The sequence below is a fragment of the Bison bison genome, unplaced genomic scaffold, assembly GCF_000754665.1.
Source record: "Bison bison bison isolate TAMUID 2011002044 unplaced genomic scaffold, Bison_UMD1.0 scf7180017864307, whole genome shotgun sequence".
Taxonomy (NCBI): Eukaryota; Metazoa; Chordata; class Mammalia; order Artiodactyla; family Bovidae; genus Bison; species Bison bison.
In genome coordinates, this window is record NW_011494879.1 from 5,446,035 (window position 1) to 5,468,290 (window position 22,256).

The following is a 22,256-nucleotide window of genomic DNA, read 5'->3' on the forward strand; positions in this document are numbered from 1 at the left end:
TATTCCCGTTAATCAGACAAATTAGACAATTTAATGCTTGTAATGGGTGGAATTGTGTCCCATAAAAAAGATATGTCTGGAACTTTTTGGGATAAGTTCAATCCCTGGTGGGGGAACTAAGATGCCATATGCAATGAAACATAGTCAAAAGATGAAAAATTAAAAAAAAAAAATACTCCAGCTTAGTGACAAAGATGTGAATTTTAAACAAACAAGGTGATGTAGTTGTCATCTAGCTTGGTGATGTTTGGAAGCCTTTTTTGGCTATTATTGTTTTTAGCTGTAGCACTCTACTCCAAAAGAAATCTTTCACAGAAACTTAATGTATAAAATAGATCAAAGCAGAGCATTTAGGATTGAAGTACTCCTGAAACATCTTCCTAGAATTCCCAGGCCACTGATGTTCGCCAAGTCCCAGAGCAAGTTAACTGCAGGAATGACAACCCAGGGCTCTGATCTCCAGTCCACAACTTTGTTATCTAAACCATGGTAACTTTTTTTTTGGTTACACAGTGGCAGCTTATAGGATTTTAGTTCCCCAACCAGGAAGGGCACGTCTGCCCCCTGCACTGGGAGTGCAATATCCTAACTACCGGACCTCCAGGGAAATTCCTGTTTCTTTTTCCTAATTTTTTTTTTTTTGGGGGGGGGGTGGCGGTAAGTATAGTTGATTTAACTTCCCTGGTGGCTCAGATGGTAAAGCATCTGCCTACAATGCAGGAGATCTGGGTTCAATCCCTGGGTCAGGAAGATCTCCTGGAGAAGGAAATACCCACTCCAGTATTCTTGTCTGGAAAATCCCATGGATGGAGGAGCCTGGTAGGCTACAGTCCATGGGGTCACAAAGAGTCGGACACGACTGAGCAATTTCCATTTTCACTTTTCATAGTTGATTTACAATGTTGTGCCAGTCTTACACCGTGGGAACTCCTTAGGCAACTGAAAACGGGCCCCAGCTGAGACAGGCCAGTTTCCGATTTCCATCTGACCCAAGAACGTAATCCAACAGTTGGTAGTAACAGGATCATGCACCCAGCAGAATACAGGAAAAAACAGCTGGAAGACTCGTATTCCACCTGCTGTCATCTCCAATGCCTCCATAACAGGCACTTAAGTTGAGCACTTAATGCAAAATTCAAACAAACGAGACATCTATTTTGAGAGACTGAGAGGGTACGATGCTCTCTTTACAGTTCGTAAGAAGAGAAAGACAGGGAGGGCAGCCTAATCTTTTATTCTGGTTTAACCTGTAAAGAACTAAGGAGAAAGAGACTCAGTTCAGTTCAGTCACTCAGTCGTGTCTGACCCTTTGTGACCCCATGGACTGCAGCATGACAGGCCTCCCCGTCCACCAACTCCTGGAGCTTGCTCAAATTCATGTCCATCAAGTCGGTGATACCATCCAACCATCTCATTCTCTGACGCCCCCTTCTCCTGCCTTCAATCTTTCCCAGCATCAGGGTCTTTTCAAATGAGTCAGTTCTTCACATCAGGTGGCCAAAGTACTGGAGTTTCAGCCTCAGCATCAGTCCTTCCAATGAACACGAAGGACTGATCTTTAGGACTGACTGGTTGGATCTCCTTGCAGTCCAAGGGACTCTCAAGAGTCTTTTCCAACATCACAGTTCAAAAATATCAATTCTTTGGCACTCAGCTTTCTTATAGTCCAACTCTCACATCCATACATGACTACTGGAAAAACCACAGCCTTGACTAGATGCACCTTTGTTGGCAAAGTAATGTCTCGGCTTTTTAATATGCTGTCTAGATTAGTCATAGCTTTTCTTCCAAGGAGCAGGCGTCTTTTAATTTCACGGCTGCTATCACCATCTGCAGTGATTTTGAAGCCTAAAAAAATAAAGTCTGTCACTATTTCCATTGTTTCCCCATCTATCTGCCATGAAGTGATGGGACTGGATGCCATGATCTTAGTTTTCTGAATGTTGAGCTTTAAGCCAACTTTTTCACTCTCCTCTTTCACTTTCATCAAGAGGCTCTTTAATAATTCTTCACTTTCTGCCATAAGGGTGATGTCGTCTGCGTATATGAGGTTACTGGTATTTCCTCTAGCAATCTTGATTCCAGCTTGTGCTTCATCCATCCTGGCATTTTGCATGATGTACTCTGCATATAAGCTAAATAAGCAGGGTGACAATATACAGCCTTGACGTTCTCCTTTCCCTTAGCACACTCATTTCTGCTAAGAAGTACTACCTCCCCAAAGTCATAAGGAATCTTCTGCACTTTAAACTGAATAAGTTAGCAATGAGTTTTCTCTAGCTATAGCTGAGTAAAACAAGGTTTTGAAGAACAATAGGAATTTGCTAGGCAGAAAGGGAAGGCAAGGATGTTCTAGACACGGAGAACAAGACTTACAAAGATACACAACCATGGTCCTTGATGTGCTGTGTCATGAAGCACACAGCACAATCACAGGTTTCTTGCCAGGAAAGTTGAACGTGACTCTCATAAAGCCTCTTGAGCTAACTTCCACTTACAGGAGATGTGGATGAGGGCAGAGAAACACCAGCTACATAAAACTACAAGCAGCAAAGGGAGACATGGATAGAATAGAGGGACCCGCTACATAAAAGCACAGGAAGCAAGAGACAAGTCCAAAATGGGGACATCTAATAGAACCTGACTTCAGCACAAGATGACGCTCCCACCCCTCAAAAAAGAGGAGCGTGCTCCACATTAAGAAACATAAGACCCCCTGCAAACAAGCACAATGTGTAGACCCTTTTTGAACCTAGACGGCAACAAATCACTACAAGTATTTTTTCAGACAATTGGGGAAATATGAACTGAATAATAAATGATGTGAAACAATGAATGTAGTTTTGTTAGGTGTGACCACTGTTATTATGAAAGGAAATACTATGTTTAAGAGATATACACTTAAATTTGTATAGTGAAAAGACATAATGCCTGTTATTTGCTTTAAAACACTTAAGAGAAGTAACTTTATTTCATAATAAAGAATGAAAGCAAAATGGGGACAACAGAGGGTAAGATGGTTGGATGGCATCATTGACTCAATGATCACTGAGCAAGTTTCGGGAGATGGTGAAGGACAGAGAAGTCTGGTGTGTAAGCAGTCCATGGGGTTGCAAAGAGTGAGATGCAACTGAGCAACAAAAGCAAAATGATATAGCGACATGAAACACTAAGGTAGACATGTTAGGTTCCTACTCCTGCCTGGATCAGGCCCCTGTCTGTTCTGTTCACTTGGCATAATGCATGGCGTATCATCATCAGGTGTTAATAGTTGCTATACACAGGAGGTGTAAATTACTGCACTGACTCCTCTAAAAATCCTTTGAAGCATTATCTCTATCCTACTTTATTTTCCAGCATTATTCCCAAGGTCACATGGCTACAAAGTGGTGGAGGCAAGATTCAAATCCAGAGTCATCTGACTTTACTTCCTTCACAACAAGAACTATAGGAAATCTAGCGTAACTTCAGGCGTGATCCGTATCAGCAGGTGGTACCAAAAGATCCTAGACGGCATGGGCTATTTGCATCACCTTCCTTTCCCCACATCTCTTCCACACTGTGCTCTCCTCCCACTCCGAAATGCAGACACACCACACACATTTCATCCACTGGGATTGACTGAGCTGCTGCATGGAACAGGCACTGTGTTTCGGTATGTCTGGTGCTTCATATGTTCATTATGCCTGCCTCGTCAGATTACAAACCTGACAGGTGAGTGAGGCCAGCTCTGTATGTCTTCAGAGCCTTTGTTGCCAAATACAGGATTGGAAATATACTAGGTCAGCAACAACTTGAATCACTTCTTTGAAACATTATTCCTTTCACTATCTGATCTATTAGAAGTTTAAGCAAAATTTGTAGAGCTAAACTCAGAATACCTGTTACCCTGCGAGAAACACTTGTGGTTTGGTCTGAAATAAGCATTCTGATCGATAGCTGCAGCCCTGCACCTTACAAGCAAATGAAATACGTCAACACAACGCAACAGTAAATGCCTATGTAATACTTTTTCCATTTTATCTTTGAGAGAGAAAGCTCATTCAAATTTTACTTTTGCCTTGAATCAACAATTTGAGAACTAGAGGGATTAATAGAATAAACACAGAAGGAACTCAACTGCTCTACCCCGCAAGAGAAACATCAGGCCTCTAGTTTGATTCATGACCCACAGAGCTACTGATCAGCTCATACAAGGCCCTAACAAGTTTCTAGGCTTCCGGCCCATGGTTGAGATGTTAATACATCCCTGGCTTCCTGCCTCAGTCTCCCAACACTGATCTCCCATTAATTCTGAACACAGACCTCTAACCGCATGTCCACCAGCCAGATAGATCCCCATTACCTAAGACCTTCAGGATCAGTTCTAAGTCACCCTCTCAGCAGCTTGTCAAATCACACAATCTGCTTGCTCAGTACTAGACTATAACTGCATTTTTACTTTAATACAAAAACCATTAACATGGGCATGAGTGCGAGGGTCAACAGAGTGAAACAGAACCTCCTGTGCTCATCTGCCTATCAACGCAACAATGTCTGTTGCTGAGAGGAAGGCCCTCATTCATCTGCCTCGGGTGGGCACAACTCTCAAGTGTGCTGCTAGATTTGAAAGTGACTCCTTTTTATTCCCCTGCTGTGAAAATCACCTGACCTTTTACTTTGGCCTTATTGTCCATGCTTCCTTAAAGCCGTGGTCTCCTAAGAACCAAATCCTGAGCATCACCATCAGCATGGCATGGGAACTTGTTAGAAAGGCACATTATCTATGGGCCCTACCTCAAACCTACTGAATCAAAAACTGTTGCAGTAAGCCCTCCAGGTGATCATGATGCATGCTAAGGTTTGATAATTATGGCCTTGTGGCACTACAATCACTTACCACAGTTAACTCTTGAGAAACAAAGGCATTTCTTCTTGGTAATTGTTCTCTGGGTCTTTATTCTCTACCTATTTCAACAAAATGAGCTTTCCCCATCTTTTCCATCAGAGAATGCTAATTAGAAGCAAAACCAATGCTTAATAGTTTTTTTTTTAATTTGCATTCCCAAGTTACACTGTCATTTTCTTTTTGTGTCTGCCATGTCCTTGAAAATCTAGGGCAATAGGTCTGGTCCAAGTGTGGTTGGTTTTCTCTTCCATAAGACCGCTTTCACCTTATTAGAACTTTTCAATTCTCAAATCAGGCTGTCCTGCTACTGCATCAAAGTAGTCCTCATCTATGCATCCCACAAATATTTACACCTAGAAATACTTTCATGTATTGGCTCAGAGGCAGGGAAGGTATCTATCTTTCATAGGCAAGAAAACTGAAGCTGAGAGAGATGAGGCCTACAACTAAAAAAGTGGCAAAGCTGCAAGTTAAACAAGTGAATAAAAGAATGAATGACCACGTAAGCTAGATCTCTTTCTGACAGATCATATGTCTCTCACATGAATCGACAAGTAATCTTGCCCCACTTATGCTCCTAGCTCCTAAGTGGTGGTATTGCTTCAGTCTCAGAAAACAACAGTCTTCAGAAATCTTTCCAGTGAATCCTCCAAGGTTCTAAGTTCCAGAACAGCTGAAAGAACACCACCTGTTACAGAAATGGCTCTGTTTAGACGCTCAGGGCCATGTCTAAAGACCTACAGGTCTCAGCACTAATTCCAAATGGGCAAAAAACCTGGCAACACCAGCAGAAAATGAGAAACAAGTAGTCTGATCTCCTTCATGGGCCCAAGTTAAAGTCAGATGGTGTGGAGTGGCACTCACAAAATGAGGGAGTTTTTTCAATAAATGCCAATTCCTCATGTATACATGTCCTCAGAAATGAGGTTAATCTGAGCCTCAGAGTGGATTTAGCTCCCCTATATTTCCATAGTGGAAAGAAAACCACTAGGTTTTCTTAGTGTATTCTAAGTTAAACTGGCCTTCAACAAACCTTTTCTAGTTTTCTGCCGCCACAGAATGAAAAACTGTGATCCTGTATATACAGGCAAATTTCTACTATTAATAACTACATCAGGGCATTTCCCAATAGCCTAGGTGACAGTGGACACTAACCTCAGGGGCACAGACCATCACAGCCAGGAGCAAAGTGAACACCCGAGTGAGAGAGACAACTAAATCCGCGTGCCACAGCGCAGCATCCCAAACAAATCAGTCTACAGTATATAATTTCATTTGTCTAAATTAGCAAAGAAATTCCTAAGTCTTTAGTTCAAATTACAGTCATTACATAACTTTTTTGATAGGCACTTGGATAAGAACCTCAGATACTCCTCACAGAACTGTATTTCAGCTCAAATAAAAGAACTTTAGAGCCTAGAGTAGTAAGGCCTATTGTACTGATTTTTACTTAGGACTCAACCCAGTTTGAAATCCATTTAATAACTGATGTCTCATGAAAGCCCTTAATAAGCCTCTTTGCTAGTGGTTTAAGTGCCTCTTCGATGGTCTTAGGCCAAGGCTTCGATATGTTGCAGAATCAGTGTCTGAGGACAACGAAAAGACAAAAGAATTAATCTTTACAGAATCCCTCCAGCAAGTGGAATAAAAGTATCACTCTCAAAAGGAATCTCCTTTTTTTTCTTTAAAAGGGCATCAAGGGACTCACTACTCAGCACAGTCTAAAGCAGAAAGTGCGCCATTATCACAATACTGTTTAGTGGAAGGGACCCAGCAGTGCCACCATTAAAACTCTGACACCATTAACCACAGTAAAACTATGAGCAACTTGCAATCCTAGGACATGAATCTTGTCAAGAAACCTTTAAGCTCATCTAGAAGAAATCACTCTTAAATTCAATTGAAATCAATTTTACATCACAACCCACTGTTTACATAAATTGAAAATGATTTAAAACTATTACCTTATTAACATGCCCCTATTTCTATTAAAAAAAGGGGAGGGGATGGCTGTGACTCACTAGGTTTCCATTGTCCACTAATTGGTCATATCTAGTTTAAAAAAAAATCTCACTTTTAATCTCAAAAAAGGGCAACATTAACACAGTAGCAAGTGTACCAACTTTCAGGTAGATTACCCAAGTTTGAATCCTGATACGAATACTCACTTAGCTATGAGACTCAAGTCCTAGAGCATGTCATTAGCTTCCGTGCCTGTTTCCTCATTCAAAAATCAGGAGAGAAATCTACCCCCCAAATTTTATGAAACTGAGTTGAATTTGTGAAGATGCTTAAAAACATAACCCGTGAAGATGAGTAAGTCTAGCTCCCAATACAGTCACCCAAGATCACAGGCAGCTGTCAGTGGGGACCCTGGGATAGAACCCTGTCAATGGCCTTACTGCCATACTATAGCGTTAGTATATGATTAACACTGATTATACGAGGGCCTTCAGTGTGAACCACGCGAAATGCTTGGTGATGAACATTATTTTTCCCCTTACTTTCTGAAAATCATTAGATGACTCACACCTTTCAAAAAGACTTATGAGAGAAATATAAACTAAAGCCTTCAATTTCTAAATGTGAATGGCAAAAGAAACAATTTTCATTGAAAATTCTTTTCACTTTACGCAGCAGAGAACTACTGTAAATCGAGCTATTTTCACCTGTTTTTGTCTACTTTGGTCTAGTTTCAGGTCAGACATTAGCTGGGATTTGGGGAAAGTCAGTTGATTTTTTTGGACTTCTTTCCATAACCATGGGTTAGGTTCAGAATGTCCTAATACTGCTTGAGCTGGTTTTAAGGTCCCTCAAAGGTAAAGCTGACAGATTAAGGGGTAAGTTGGGCAAGAGTTAAAATAACAAATCCTCCAAATACGGGAGAAAAGAAACTAATTCTACTTATCTGCCACAGTAAACAAGTAGAAGCACCCACAGCTGGCAACAGTGGCACAGAAATGAATTTGGTCTGATTTCAAACTATAGTTCTGCCATTTAAGACACATAATTTTGGACAAATAACTTCATTTTTTTTTCTGATCAGATGTCCTATTGGTCAAAGGGAAATTTATTTGGCAGGGCAGCTGAGAGGATTAAATATGAAGGTACATGACCCTGCACTAGAATGATTTCAATCAATGTAGATTCCCTGTAACTAAAACAAAAGGGCCAGACTACTTATGGCCATGCTCAAGGTGCTATAATCTGACAATGGTTCAGTCTCCAGCTTCTTCCCTTGTCTATTTATTATTACTTACTCCCTTTAAGCATCAGGTCTGAGGCTTTTGTAAGTAAATGTGGCTAAGCAGTAAGTGGCAAGTCTGCTGTGAACTGGACTTCATGATGGTCTGGACTCATCTTCAGGTACTACAGGTTTCTTAAGCACCTGTTGAATGGATGAAAAATGTTATTGTGGCAGGTTGTTCATACTGATACTTAACTGTGATGGCCTCAAAACTCAATAGTAATGTATATGATATTCATACATGGTAACCGTCCTCTTGCAAAGCTGGTAAAACACAAACTATACAAGGCAAGATGATACATGGCAGAATAAAACAGACAACATAATTGCCTTAATCACTGTAAAGTAGACGTCTTCCTAAACCATAAGAATGAGGAGTTTAAGTGTTAGTCTTGTATGTATCAAATGACACCTATCTATAATCAGTACAAATAAAACCTGGCTCATATTAGTAGCTTAACAAAAATTATCACATTCGTTTCCAAGGCAAACCATTCAATATCACAGTAATCCAAGTCTATGCCCTGACCAGTTATGCTGAAGAAGCTGAAGTATAAAGGTTCTATGAAGCCTACAAGACCTTCTAGAACTAACGCCCAAAAAGATGTCCTTTTCATTATGGGGGACTGGAATGCAAAAGTAGGAAGTCAAAAAATACCTGGAGGAACAGGCAAATTTGGCCTTGGAGTACAGAATGAAGCAAAGCAAAGACTAACAGAGTTTTGCCAAGAGAATGCACTGGTCATAGCAAACACCCTCTTCCAACAACACAAGAGAAGACTCTATACATGGACATCACCAGATGGTCAATACTGAAATCAGTATTAAATATTAAATATTTAATCAGTATAAATCAGAATATAATATACTGATAATATTCTTTGCAGCCAAAGATGGAGAAGCTCTATACAGTCAGCAAAAACAAGACCAAGAGCTGACTGTGGCTCAGATCATGAACTCCTTATTGCCAAATTCACACTTATATTGAAGAAAGTAGGGAAAACCACTAGACCATTCAGGTATGACCTAAATCAAATCCCTTACAATTATACAGTGGAAGTGAGAAATAGATTCAAGGGATTAGATCTGATAGAGTGCCTGAACTATGGACAGAGGTTTGTGACATTGTATAGGAGGCAGTTATCAAGAGCATTCCCAAGAAAAAGAAATGCAAAAAGGCAAAATGGGTTGTCTGAGGAGGCCTTACAAATAGTTACAAAAAGAACAGAAGCAGAAAAGCAAAGTAGAAAAGGAAAGATATACCCATTTGAATGCAGAGTTCTAAAGAATAGCAAGGAGACATAAGAAAGCCTTCCTCAGTGATCAGTGCAAAGAAATAGAGGAAAACAATAGAATGGGAAAGATTGGAGATCTCTGCAAGAAAATATGAGATACCAAGAAAATTTTTCATGCAAAGATGGACACAATAAAGGACAGAAATGGTATGGACCTAATAGAAGCAGAAGATATTAAGAAGCGGTGGCAAGAATACACAGAACTGTACAAAAAAGATCTTCACGACCCAGATAATCACAATGGTGTGATCACTCACCTAGAGCCAGACACCCTGGAATGCGAAATCAAGTGAGCCTTAGGAAGCATCACTACGAACAAAGCTAGTGGAGGTGATGGAATTCCAGTTGAGCTACTTCAAATCCTAAAAGATGATGCTGTGAAAGTGCTGACTCGATATGTCAGCAAATTTGGAAAACTCAGCAGTGGCCACAGGACTGGAAAAGGTCAGTTTTCATTCCAATCCCAAAGAAAGGCAATGCCAAAGAATGCTCAAACTACCACACAATTGCACTCATCTCACATGCTAGTAAAGTAATGCTCAAAATTCTCCAAGTCAGGCTTCAAAAGTACGTGAACTGTGAACTTCCAGTTGTTCAAGCTGGATTTAGAAAAGGCAGAGGAATCAGTGATCAAATTGCAACATTTGTTGGATCAAAAAAGCAAGAGTGTTCCAGAAAAACATCTAATTCTGCTTTACTGACTATGCCAAAGACTGACTGTGTGGATCACAACTGTGGAAAATTCTGAGAGATAGGAATACCAGACCACCTGACCTGCCTCCTGAGAAATCTGTATGCAGGTCAAGAAGCAACAGAAATGGACATGGAATAGACTGGTTCCAGTCTGGAAAGGAGTACATCAAAGCTGTACTTTGTCATCCTATTTATTTAACTTACATGCAGAGTACACCATGAGAAATGCCAGGCAGGATGAAGCACAAGCTGGAATCAGGATTGCCAGTAGAAGTATCAATAACCTCAGATATGCAGATAACACACATATGGCAGAAAGCGAAGAGCCTCTTGATGAAAGTGAAACATGAGAGTGAAAAGGCTGGCTTAAAGCTCAACATTCAGAAAACTAAGATCATGGCATCTGGTCCAAGCACTGCATGGCAGATAGATGGGGAAACAGTGGAAACAGTGTGAGACTTTATTTTGGGGGGCTCCAAAATCACTGCAGATGGTGACTGCAGACGTGAAATTAAGACGCTTGCTCCTTAGAATAAAAGTTATGACCAACCTAGACAGCATATTAAAAAGCCGAGACATTACTTTGCCAAAAAAGGTCCATCTAGTCAAAGCTATGGTTTTCCCAGTAGTCATGTATGGATGTGAGAGTTGGACTATAAAGCAAACTGAGCGCCAAAGAATTGATGCTTTTGAACTGTGGTGTTGGAGAACTCTTGAGAGTCCCTTGGACTGCAAAGAGATCCAACCAGTCCATCCTAATAGAAATCAGTCCTGGGTGTTCATTGGAAGGACTGACGTTGAAGCAGAAACTCCAATACTTTGGCCACCTGATGCGAAGAGCTGACTTGTTTGAAAAGACTCTGATGTTGGGAAAGATTGAAGGCAGGAGGAGAAGGGGTCAACAGAGGATGAGATGGTTGGATGGCATCATGACTCTATGGACAGGAGTCTGAGTAAACTCCGGGAGTTGGTGACGGACAGGGAGGCCTCGTGTGCTTGTAGTCCATGGGGCTGCAAAGAGTTGGACATGACTGTGCAACTGAACTGATCGCATTTGTGCTTAAAATAAGCCCTCAAATATTTTTGAATGGTTGCCTTAACTCCATTAAAAAAAAAAAAAGCAATCTATTTAAGTGACTAGAATTCTGATCTTCTCGAATTGTTTTACTCTTACTAGAATTTTTACACTTTACATGGGCTTTCCTACTTTTCACGGTTTTTAAAAAACTGAGTCTCTACTCATAAACTCATAAAGGTGTAGACATGAATGTAGTCTACCAATCCCATCCCAAAAAAGTACTGTTCTTTCCCAATCTAAGCTCTAATCATCAAGGCTGAATGTTGGAAGAGAAATCCCTAATGCTTCGATTCTGGATAATCAGCATTAATATGCAATCCCCCCTTCATTATTTCCAGTTATTAAAACCTAAATGACATTTTAAAGGGAAAACTGTCAATGAAAAAGTTCAACTATTGGGGAATACCCTGGAGTCCAGATGTGAACCCTGGTCAGGGAATGAAGATTCCTGCATGCCACACAGCGTGGCCAAATAAGACAAATAAAGAAAAATTCTAACTACAAAATAGATGTAACATTTAGATTTTCTGAACTATCTCAGAAAGTAATTATAAAAGTTAAGAAAGCTTAAATGTGGCTTTAAACCCTTCCTCTATCCCAACTGAGTTCTCTGCAGTACTCTATAAATATTCTCTACTCATCTGGAGGTAATACCATAGCCTGGGCCCACTTTTAAAGATGTTCACTTCTGCAGCAACGAGATAATCTGGGACTAAGCTGCTCTTTAAGAAGGAAGGTACTTTAATAACTCACTAAAGTAGTGGAGTGATTACTTTATCCAGTACTTACAACTTGGTTAGGACTGATAACTGTTGTATTCAATTCTGTCTTTTCATTTTCCCTCAGAAAACAAATCAAAGGTAAATTAAACCTTGTTTCATAGTCACAGATTATTTCCTGACTTTAAATTCTCAGGCCAATACTCAAGACAGGCTAGTGTAATAGCCATGGTGATATTATAAAACCAAAATTATTTGGAATTCATCAACAGTGTAACTGTTTACAAAGAGAATCATTTGAAAACTAAAGGTACTCTTAAGCTTTTAACATTCTGCTGGAATAGCCACTGAAGCATAATTCTAACACCAGCCAAAGCACTCACAATTACTTAATTTTAACTTGTCTGGTTTTAAAATGCCCACTTTAACAGTTCACTAATACCCTTTACGTCTAAGGAAGAGAGTGAGTGTCCACAAAACGGATCTGAGGTAAAACACCAACTCGGAAGAAATGCAATCCAGCTTCACACAGGTCCAGGCTCCCCAAGACAAGTGATCGCAACACAGAAAACCGAGGAAGCAGCAGTAAACTTCAGAAGGCAGTACACTCATCTGTCCCTTAAATGTGAATATGCAACTGTTACAAAGCCAGAGTAAATGGTTTATAAAATGTAATTTTATTTTATGTTACTCTGCTGTTACATAGGGCATAACATTTTCACAAGGCTTTTTTGGGACTACAGTCAATGATTAGCAACATACAATAGTGGTCCAACTCTCTAAATAACAATCACTAGACAAACTGGACACCCTCTCACATGTGCACAAATCTGCATGGAAAAGTACTAATGTTTTAGACTGGACTGTGTGCTTTTTTCCCCCTTTCTAGTGTATTAAGAAATGACATGCACTTTAATTTGCCAAAAGCAATGGTTGTATTCTGGCAGCAACATGCTACTTCTATTACATAGTAAAGTGAATACCAGAACTACAAAGGCAGAAGGTGTAAGTGAGTTTTTATTGGGAAGGGAAGTTGTCAACTTAAACAGCAGCAAATGAGAGTGAATAAGGAAACTCCCTGTTGTCACAGATACACAAGACCTCCATCACATATGATACAGGAGGCATTTAATCTGTGATTCCCCCAGCCCCAAAATGTTGAATGCTTTTCCATTCAATCTAATACTTCTGGATTCCTACTAAAAAGGAATACATTAAGAGGATGGAAAAGTTGCTCACTGAAAGGAAATCTCTGAAGAAGAGTAAAGGAGGGAATGTAGAAATTAAGAAGTTATGTAGAACACTCTTTAAATTGTAATTAGCTACATTTTCATATCTTCACAGTAATACAAAACACAGTCACTTGCAGAACTGGTTCAGATTACTTAAATACCAGATACATTTTTAGTCTTCTACATAAGTGTTTGGAAGTTACTTATGTTTGTATGAAATGAAGCTATTAATACTTTTCTACAGCAGTAACTGCACACCAGGAAGGCTAAGACAAACACAAATCAAGGAATGGAGTTTTCCCAAAGCTGCAGTGTGAAAAGACTATAAACAGTTGATTCCATACACATGAATGGGTTTCTTTGCTATAGGAAATCCAAATGGAATAAGGAATGGAGATGAGTAAAAAGGTTTCAAGGGGAAGAAAGATGACACCCTGTATGCACTTAGTTTTCTGCCCCTTCTGCCGCATCACATTCTTCTCCTGCACTGTCTGATGTCCATAACTGGAGGTTGTCTCTCAGCATCACATTAAGTTACTATTTCTAGATGACAATTATTTCGGGTCCAACTATTATATTAAAATGTAATTGTGAAAGCAGTAAATTATTCAAATAGAGACTATGACTAAGATTAGAAGTTATATTTCTCAAAACCTCAAATATCATCAACTCTTCCTAAAGTGTATTCTAGGAGACCTTTCACTGTATATGTGCAAAGTGATATACTCTGAGTACATTTTTAAAGCTTACTGTAATATCAGTCAAAAAGAAGGTAACTAACATCCTTAGAATTTAATGCTAGTTTCAATTCCTGACAGCTCAATGCTATTCTTAAAAGGCATTACTGAAATATAATTTATGAGAGTAATAAGGCCAAAAAATTTTATCTAGCAGAAGAAAAAGCATCAAAACTGGGGCAAGGGGAGGGGCCACAGGAGAACTACATTTATATTAAAAGGTGAATTCCTTCTTCCACATTTTGTGTAAGATGTTGACATACCAAATGTTCTTGAACCTACAAAAGTTAAGTAAAACTCAACCTGCACTTTTTTCTCTATTACTTCTTCCTTGATGCCCTTTCTATACAAGTAGGGTGGAAAACTAAAGAAAAAAACAAATTAAAACAGACAAACTCTCCATATTAACATAATTTATCAACATCTTCATACCAGTGTAACAATAATGTTAATGAGTCCCTAAAATCTTAGTGTATTTTCTCAGGAAGGTCTTGATAAAATGCCTATTCAACTGCCTACAAAAGAAGAGTTGTCCTATACAAAATACTAGCGTGTATTTAACATTTTTGTGTAATTTTTATACATCTGTTTTCTCAGACCAGGTGTAGTTCTACTGTAGCTTCCCTGGAAGACAGAGCGCCTGAATAGATATTGACACTTTTGTCCCTAAACAGGAAATACAAATGAGAAAAAGGGGGACGCTCACTGTGAGGTTGTCTCTCAGCAGCTGCATGATGAGGGTGCTGTCTTTGTACGAGTCTTCATTCAGTGTGTCGAGTTCTGCAATAGCCTCATCAAAAGCCTGACAAATATCAATATCCATGATGAACAATACTTAACATCAACATAAACTGATACTCTACGATCACAGACCATTTTTATGTAATATATGAACAGCCACCTTACTTTCTATTATCCATTAAAAAGAAAACTCACTTTCTCAGATTCTCAACATAAGAATTTTTGAGGATGACTTGAAATTTATAAAGATATATATACTTAGTCAGTTACACAAGCATTTCTTAGTTCTTTCATAGGACAGACAGCACAGTAGCTATGCCCAATATATTTCTTACAAATAAGAACTAGTATTTATTTGCCAAAATCCCTCTCAATGCATCCATTTTAAAATACTTTGAGGAGTGCAGAAATTCTAGTAATCGCACTTGGTAGGCATTACTTTCTGACCCTCTACATTTCTTTCATACTTTTTTGATTACTCTGACCAATATGCTCTTTAGACAGATCTTACTGCTTACAAACAAAGCTGGGAGAGTAAGGTAGTGGTAGGTCTCATGATGGTAAGAAAAAGAAGGAGATAATCAAATAAATGTAGGAGAAATCATACCTGGCTATCCAAGTAAAATGCCTAGAAATTAACATGCTTGCTATCTCAAATAACCTAAGCAAGGTATTTCTGGATGCGCATCTTACCGTTTTAGCCAGTGTGCAGGCCAGTTCCGGGTTATTGAGGATCTCATAGTAGAACACAGAAAAGTTAAGAGCCAGCCCCAGCCGGATGGGGTGTGTGGGTTGCATCTCTTTCTTGCTTATATCGAAAGCCTCTTGGTAAGCTCCTTGGGAATTATCTATCGTTTCTGTGAAGCGAAAAAAACGAAATAAAAAAACATGGTACTGAAAATATCCCATCTGGTATACAGTCACACCTTTAACACACGCTACTAAGTTGGTAGAACCAGTCTTTGCTCTGCAGCATTCTTTTGAAATCACGGTAGTAAACCCAAAACATTATCTTGTACCAGGTTATTAAAAAACACTAGTTTATAAGGCTGCTTGCTTATACTCAGCTTAGTTTAAAACAACATCAACAACGACAACATAAGAGACTCTATTTTTGTTACTTATCTGTAAAAACAATACTGATCCTTGGTTTCAAGATATATTAATGTGAAAGCAACATAAAAGTACCAGTATATAATCACAATCTGATCTGAGTTTGATGACTGGCCTAATAAAAATGTCACCTTCCTGAAAAAAATCTTCAGGAAGTACTACCAACACTAATCTGATGATGTCATATCTTGAAAAGGTTAGCTTTTCTGAATGAGGCCACCACGCCCATTACAAGCTCTAAAAAGCCTGACCTAACAGAAATTAAGTTATCCCTTTAGAACCCAAATATTCACTTTTTTTTTCTCCTCTGAAATGGCACATTTACTGATCTAAACATAGCTGGTATAGCCCTCATACTGAACTAAGGAGCTTGCTCTCTCGCACACAAGGAGGTGCTGCAATGGGAGCACTGAAGTGTCTCAGTTTCCAGACTGTAAATACAGACTATTTACAAGTCCCAGACTGCTGGAGTGTTCTACGTTTAGGACGAGAAAATCCCAAAAAACCAGCAAGGGTTAGATCAGTTAATGCTGGGGCTATGGCCCAGTCTCCAAAGATATCCCTTGATGAGCTGACATTTATAAATGTTCAGTCTGTGCAAACATCTTTCACATACCAGTTTGCTTATCTTTGTGGCAAAAGAAATTATACATTGGTAACACAACAGTTTAAGTGTACAGACTGTTACAGCAAAGTACAAAAGTTTTCTCTATCTTCAATTACACTGATATAGGGGATAGTAAAACGCACATTTACTTAGTAACTCTTTGTAGAAAAGAGAAGAAGAAGCCATAACTACCATTTTCAGGGGCATGCCTTTTTCGGATGGGGTAAAATTAGGAATAAAATAAACTAATTGAAAAAAAAATGAGTTATGTGATACTTGTACCTAAAACTTCCTTGATAAATTTAGCAGCAGGCACATACATAACATACTACAGTATACTCAACTACCAATACTCCAGAGACTGGGTTCACTACTAATAAATTCACTTCAGCTTTTTTAACAGTCAAGTTAGGAAATTTGGTTCCTCTTTTCCCCATATCTCTGCTTTCTGTGATAAATTATATACCAGCAGTAATACTCTCATCTCATTTCTCCTCTGTATCTGGTTATGGGTAATTAGTCAGTGTTATGAGCCCTCAAAACAGGTAGTAAGAGTTAATAAATTAATATGTCAAGCAGAAGTAAAACGTCTTCTGTATGTAATTTTTAGTCATCTTAAGTTTCAAGATACAAGATGCTGAAGACCACATGACATAACAGAATCACCCAAAGCATATGTAAAGAACTCTGGGGCTAAAAATATGGTGAACCAAATTCTAAAGCCTGAAAGATTATGTTTGTTTTTAATAATATCTTATCAGATTATAATCAGAGTTTATGAATTTTTCATAAAGAGCACATAATGTAAATTCATGACTGTATTTTCATTTTTGAGAACATAAGATAACATTACAAACTTATTCTCCCTTCCTTTTATATTTTAGCTTTACCCATAAACCGAATACACTTACGCTTCCGATCATCACCACAAGCAACTTCAGCAAGGTACCGGAAGTAATCTCCCTTCATTTTCAGATAGAAGACCTTACTCTCTGGATTAGTTGCATTGGCTATTAAATACTTATCCAACAATTCCTGAAAGAAATAAGTTACAACATTAGGCACTAGTAAAAACAACTGCCACAGTAATCCACACCATACCACCCTGGACTGGAAGCATGGCTAGAAAGCAGGGGTCAGGTGGTTATCATTAGTTGAATGCTTTGGGATCACAACAAGTCATAATGGTAAAGCTAGATTACATCAAACACTAATTAGAAACAGCCTGTCTGTCTACTCATCCATTCATTTAAGCAAGCATTTCCTGATACTTGGGCCTCCCTTGTGGCTCAGCTGGTAAAGAATCTGTCTACAACGAGGGAGACCTGGGTTCGATCCCAGGGTTGGGAAAATCCCCTGGAGAAGGGAAAGGCTACCCACTCCAGTATTCTGTCCTGGAGAATTCCATGGACTGTATAGTCCATGGGACTGCAAAGAGTTGGACACAACTGAGCGACTTTCACTTTCACGATACTTGCTGGGTGCTAGGCACTCTACTTGACCAGAGGGGATATAAAGATAAAGTCCCTGCCCTCAAAAGAGTCCACAGTCTAATAAGAAAAGAAGTGAGTACACCATTAACAGGGCAGCTCTGTAAGAGGCTATGGAAGCACAGAGGGAATGTCTCGCTCTATTGCAGATGGTCATCGTTAAGACAGGCTTCCCTGGAGACGGGGTGTCTGACTTGTCAAGAAGTTACAGAGGGAATGCAGCAGTTAGAAAACAAGGATGTGCAATCATTTTAGAGAGGAGAAATAAAATATTTAAGACATAGAGTATGAAGAAGACTACAGTCCCAGAACAAGTAAGTCATTATGGCCTAGAGCAGGGCTACTCAGTGTCCTCTGCAGACTAGAGCTCATCCAAAAGGGGGAGAAGTACAGGGGTCGAGAGGAAGAGCTCTAGAAACGTTTCAAGCAATACGAGAGTCATGTCCCTCATGTGGAACTATTTTTTTAAATTGGGTTAATATTTAAGTCTTTTATTAAGACTTAATATATGACTTAATATATTAAGTCATAATATTTATGTCTTTCTTTCCCTCGTTTTGTACTAGGAAATGTCCACTTGATCCAATGAGCCAGTGCCTCTCAAACTGAGGTATTTGCACAAGGTGCCCCTAGGAGTATTAAAAAGTCACAAAAAACAAACATGATAGATCTTCTTGGACTATCAATTTTGCTTGATGTTAAGTAATTTAAAAATCTTTCTGTAATAAAAAATATTATAGAGAATAAAATTATTTTAGAAAATTTAAAACAGTAACACACCTTAGATTTGTTTTGGGAGTAAAATCAACAAATAGATAGTGAAGAAGTAAAAAATGGCTTAGAAAATATACCTTTAACTCAAGAACTTTCTTGTTTATGTGAATAAAAAGCACCTAAACAAAATGCAGTGATTATATGCATGTTAAAGGAAATAAAAACATTTTATATCTTTAATGAAAAATATGTTTAGGTTAAAAAAATATATTTTAAAAGGGTCTGAAGCTCAAGGGAAGTTAAACTTAGGATTACAGTTAAATTACCTAATGAAGCCCCAGAACCATATACATTATAAAAGTGGCAGCTATCAAAAGTGTGGCTTACATCTGGAAAGCTGCTGGGCCAAGGCCGAAGTAACAGAGGGACCACACCCAAACACTGAAGTCAACTGAGACTAAATGTTGCTTCTTAATTGAAGGCTCATGTTTTAAGAGTTTTCTGTTGCCGGACATCACTAATACAATTTTAATAGTACTGAAACAAACTTGAGGAAAAACTCTTTCCCAGAATTGTACAAAATCATACAACTGTACTCTTGCCTGGAAAATCCCATGGACAGAGAAGCCTGGTGGGCTGCAGTCCATGGGGTCGCTAAGAGTCAGGCACGACAGCAACTTCACTTTCACTCTTCACTTTCATGCATTGGAGAAGGAAACTGCAGCCCACTCCAGTGTTCTTGCCTGGAGAATCCCAGGGACAGCAGAGCCTGGTGGGCTGCTGTCTCTGGGGTCGCACAGAGTCGGACACGACTGAAGTGACTTAGCAAATACTACTGTAACTTATCCCTCGAATGCCATTTTTACATATCATGGATGACTTTTAACTTTAAAATTACATCTATGGGACACTGAAATTTAGGTCTTTTTTTTTTTTTGATAGGGGTGCAATGGTAAGACAGCCACAAAAAAGTTCTCTGAGTTTCTAAATCTCAAACTGACTCAGTCATCCCTAACTTTAAAAAAAAAGTAAACCAAAAGTAGATTCTGAGAAGCATTATCAAACAACGCCAACACAATATTTCTACTGTGGTAACCAACACCGCTACTTGCATCTGAACTAAGGAACTACAATGTAAAATGAAGTGCCTCTCATTTTTCTTTTTCTCCAAGTGAGATTCCACAGAGGATCTCCAAAACAGTGCCAGCTCTGGAAAACACAGTACTTACAATCAGAAAAAGAAAAAAAAAGCTACTAGGAACATTTAAGACCTAGATCTCTGCGACTAAGTTTGGCAGAAATGTGGGAGCAGGGGCTCAGAAAAGCCTGACTGGAATGAGGATATGGGGAGATGAGAGAGAAACGTGATTCTAGCTCTCATCACCCCTCCATCACTTGAGGCAATATATGAGAGTGCTCATGAGGACTGTCTTACTGACACACTGGCCTTCCAAGGATTCAGAAAGCTGCTCAACAGCTACTGCATTAGTGGTTACACAGCCACTTATTAAGCAAACTGTACACTCTTCCCTTCTAAAATGATTAACTTTGATCACTAGTTTGCATATAGCCATTACGTACGATTTACAGTGTTGGCTTTTATTAAGTGACTTGTGCATTACTTCCATCCTGGAGTTCAGCCAGGTCATGGTTCTTTGTCAGATGCCACTAGCTCTCTGTGAAGGAAACAACAGGTACAGAATAACTCTGTCTTTTCACGTGCTGTCAAGCAGTAGCCATGCAGATTTTAGCCCAATTAAAAAACATTGGATTCTGCTTTATGTCTTACCAAAATGATCATGGCTATATCAGGTATTATACATACCAGTTATTCATTATTAATACCACATAGAGTAAAGGTTAAACATACTTATGGTATATAGCATAGATATACATTTTTTTTGTAAAAAAAAAAAAAAAAAAAAATTAAATTATAAAGAAGACTCAATACAGGTTAGACAGTAAAAACCAAAATGACAAGTGGCTCCCTGGAATGAGAAAATCTTCCTAGATAAGGTCATTGGTAAAAAGTCAGTAGAGAGGAAGTGAATCAATTTTTAACATTAACGTATTTAAAAGTCCCTTCCACTAATTTGTCCTGTCATTACTCTCGTCAATAAAACAGGCGATCCCCTTTGTAACTCTTCAACCAGCAAATTTTATGATCCTGGGAGGCTTGGAGAGCTAAATCCGGGTTCCCTCCAGGGCTGAGTGTCACTTGACCAAGAGGCAGAACCAAGAAGTACATGCCTTTTTGAGAGACATGTGACTAAGTCAGTGCACTAACTACCCAAAATTACAAGATGTACTAGAAACAGAACATTCTAGACCAAAGAAACTCAAATACGAGCAAAAGTCAGAGGAAATAGCCATTATTATAGAAGTCATTTCAGGAGACACTGACAGACCTTAGAATAAGCTTAATCTCAGAAAAACAGGATGGGGATAACAATAAAGAGGATTGTATCATAAAAGTGGTAAAGAACCACTCAAGAAATGGAAACTGTCAAGAAATAAGTGATGCAAATTTAGTACAGTAACTAATTCCTCAACCCCATATCTTAGAGAAAAGATTAGGAATAACCAAACTCCAATACTAATTCTATCTCTAAGAGTGAATTATTTTTACATACAATAGTCCAACCATCACTTCAATTAACTTTTCCAAAGTACTTCATTAGGCTGCAGTGGTTAATAGTCTGTGGCATTCAACAAATATTTTTACCTTAAATTTACTTATAAGTGATTTGTTTTATAGACAAAACATATTCCTCATTATACAGTTTATACACCAAACTGATTTTTTAAGTGAGCAAATAACCAATGAAGAATCTTAAAACACAAACAAAATAATTGACAGGAAATAAAAAAATGTTCTAAGGAGTTTCAATTTCCTATCAGCTTACTGAAATTCATTAAATAAAAATACTACTAATATGTTCAATTTCTAACTTCAGGGTATATATACTAGTAGTCACTATCTGTATATTTTTATCAGCACATTATCACAAAAGATTACATTATTCATTCAACAAATATTTAAGCGTTCAATATGTTAAACTGTGTTTAATAGTTTAACACAGTATGTTAAACTGTGCCAAGCTGTATCTTAACCACTCATGTATACGTTATTTATATAGAGAGAACCATTATGATAAATTTTAAAAATGAATAAAATCACCAAGGAATCAAGAAACTTATACAAAGTCATATAATAAATTAGATGGGACCAGAATCGGAAAATAAAGCTAGCATTCTAAGCACCACCCTATAAACAATGGAGCATATCTATCAGAGATAAGGCTTTGGTCTTAAATTATTCAATTAGTAAATTAGCAAACAAAAGAATATAGAGTAACATAACTGTTCAACAAATGGAACATTTATCTAAGCTATTTATCTAAAGCTATTTTTTTTAATAAATCCCAACTTCAAGAATTATATACAGTATAAAGAACCACTGACAAGTAGGAAGAATTAAGTCTCTAGAAAAAACTGTTAGGTTTAATTCCAAGAGACCAAAATCAAAGTAAAATTCAATACTCAAGAAGGAAGTCATATTTCATCCAGGAAATTCTATTGGATTTTATAAACAGGCAGAAACCATGGAGGAAGAGGACATTTCCAAGGCAGAGCCCATGTCACAGGAAAAGGCACAACTGTACAAACAGGTAGAAAGTCACTTGAAGATGGTAAAATCTT

General features: G+C 38.4%; 1 protein-coding gene across 1 annotated transcript in view; it reads right to left on the reverse strand.

Moving 5' to 3' along the window:
• Positions 1-12,578: 12,578 nt before the first annotated feature.
• YWHAQ (tyrosine 3-monooxygenase/tryptophan 5-monooxygenase activation protein, theta) overlaps positions 12,579-22,256 on the reverse strand; it is a 30,648-nt gene continuing 20,970 nt past the window's right edge. The window contains exons 3-6 of the mRNA XM_010852050.1: positions 17,262-17,385; positions 15,324-15,487; positions 14,596-14,691; positions 12,579-13,656 (exon numbers count right to left, since the gene is read on the reverse strand). Coding sequence (XP_010850352.1) covers positions 13,597-13,656; positions 14,596-14,691; positions 15,324-15,487; positions 17,262-17,385 — 444 coding nt within the window. The 3' untranslated portion in view covers positions 12,579-13,596. The remainder of the gene's footprint in view (positions 13,657-14,595; positions 14,692-15,323; positions 15,488-17,261; positions 17,386-22,256) is intronic.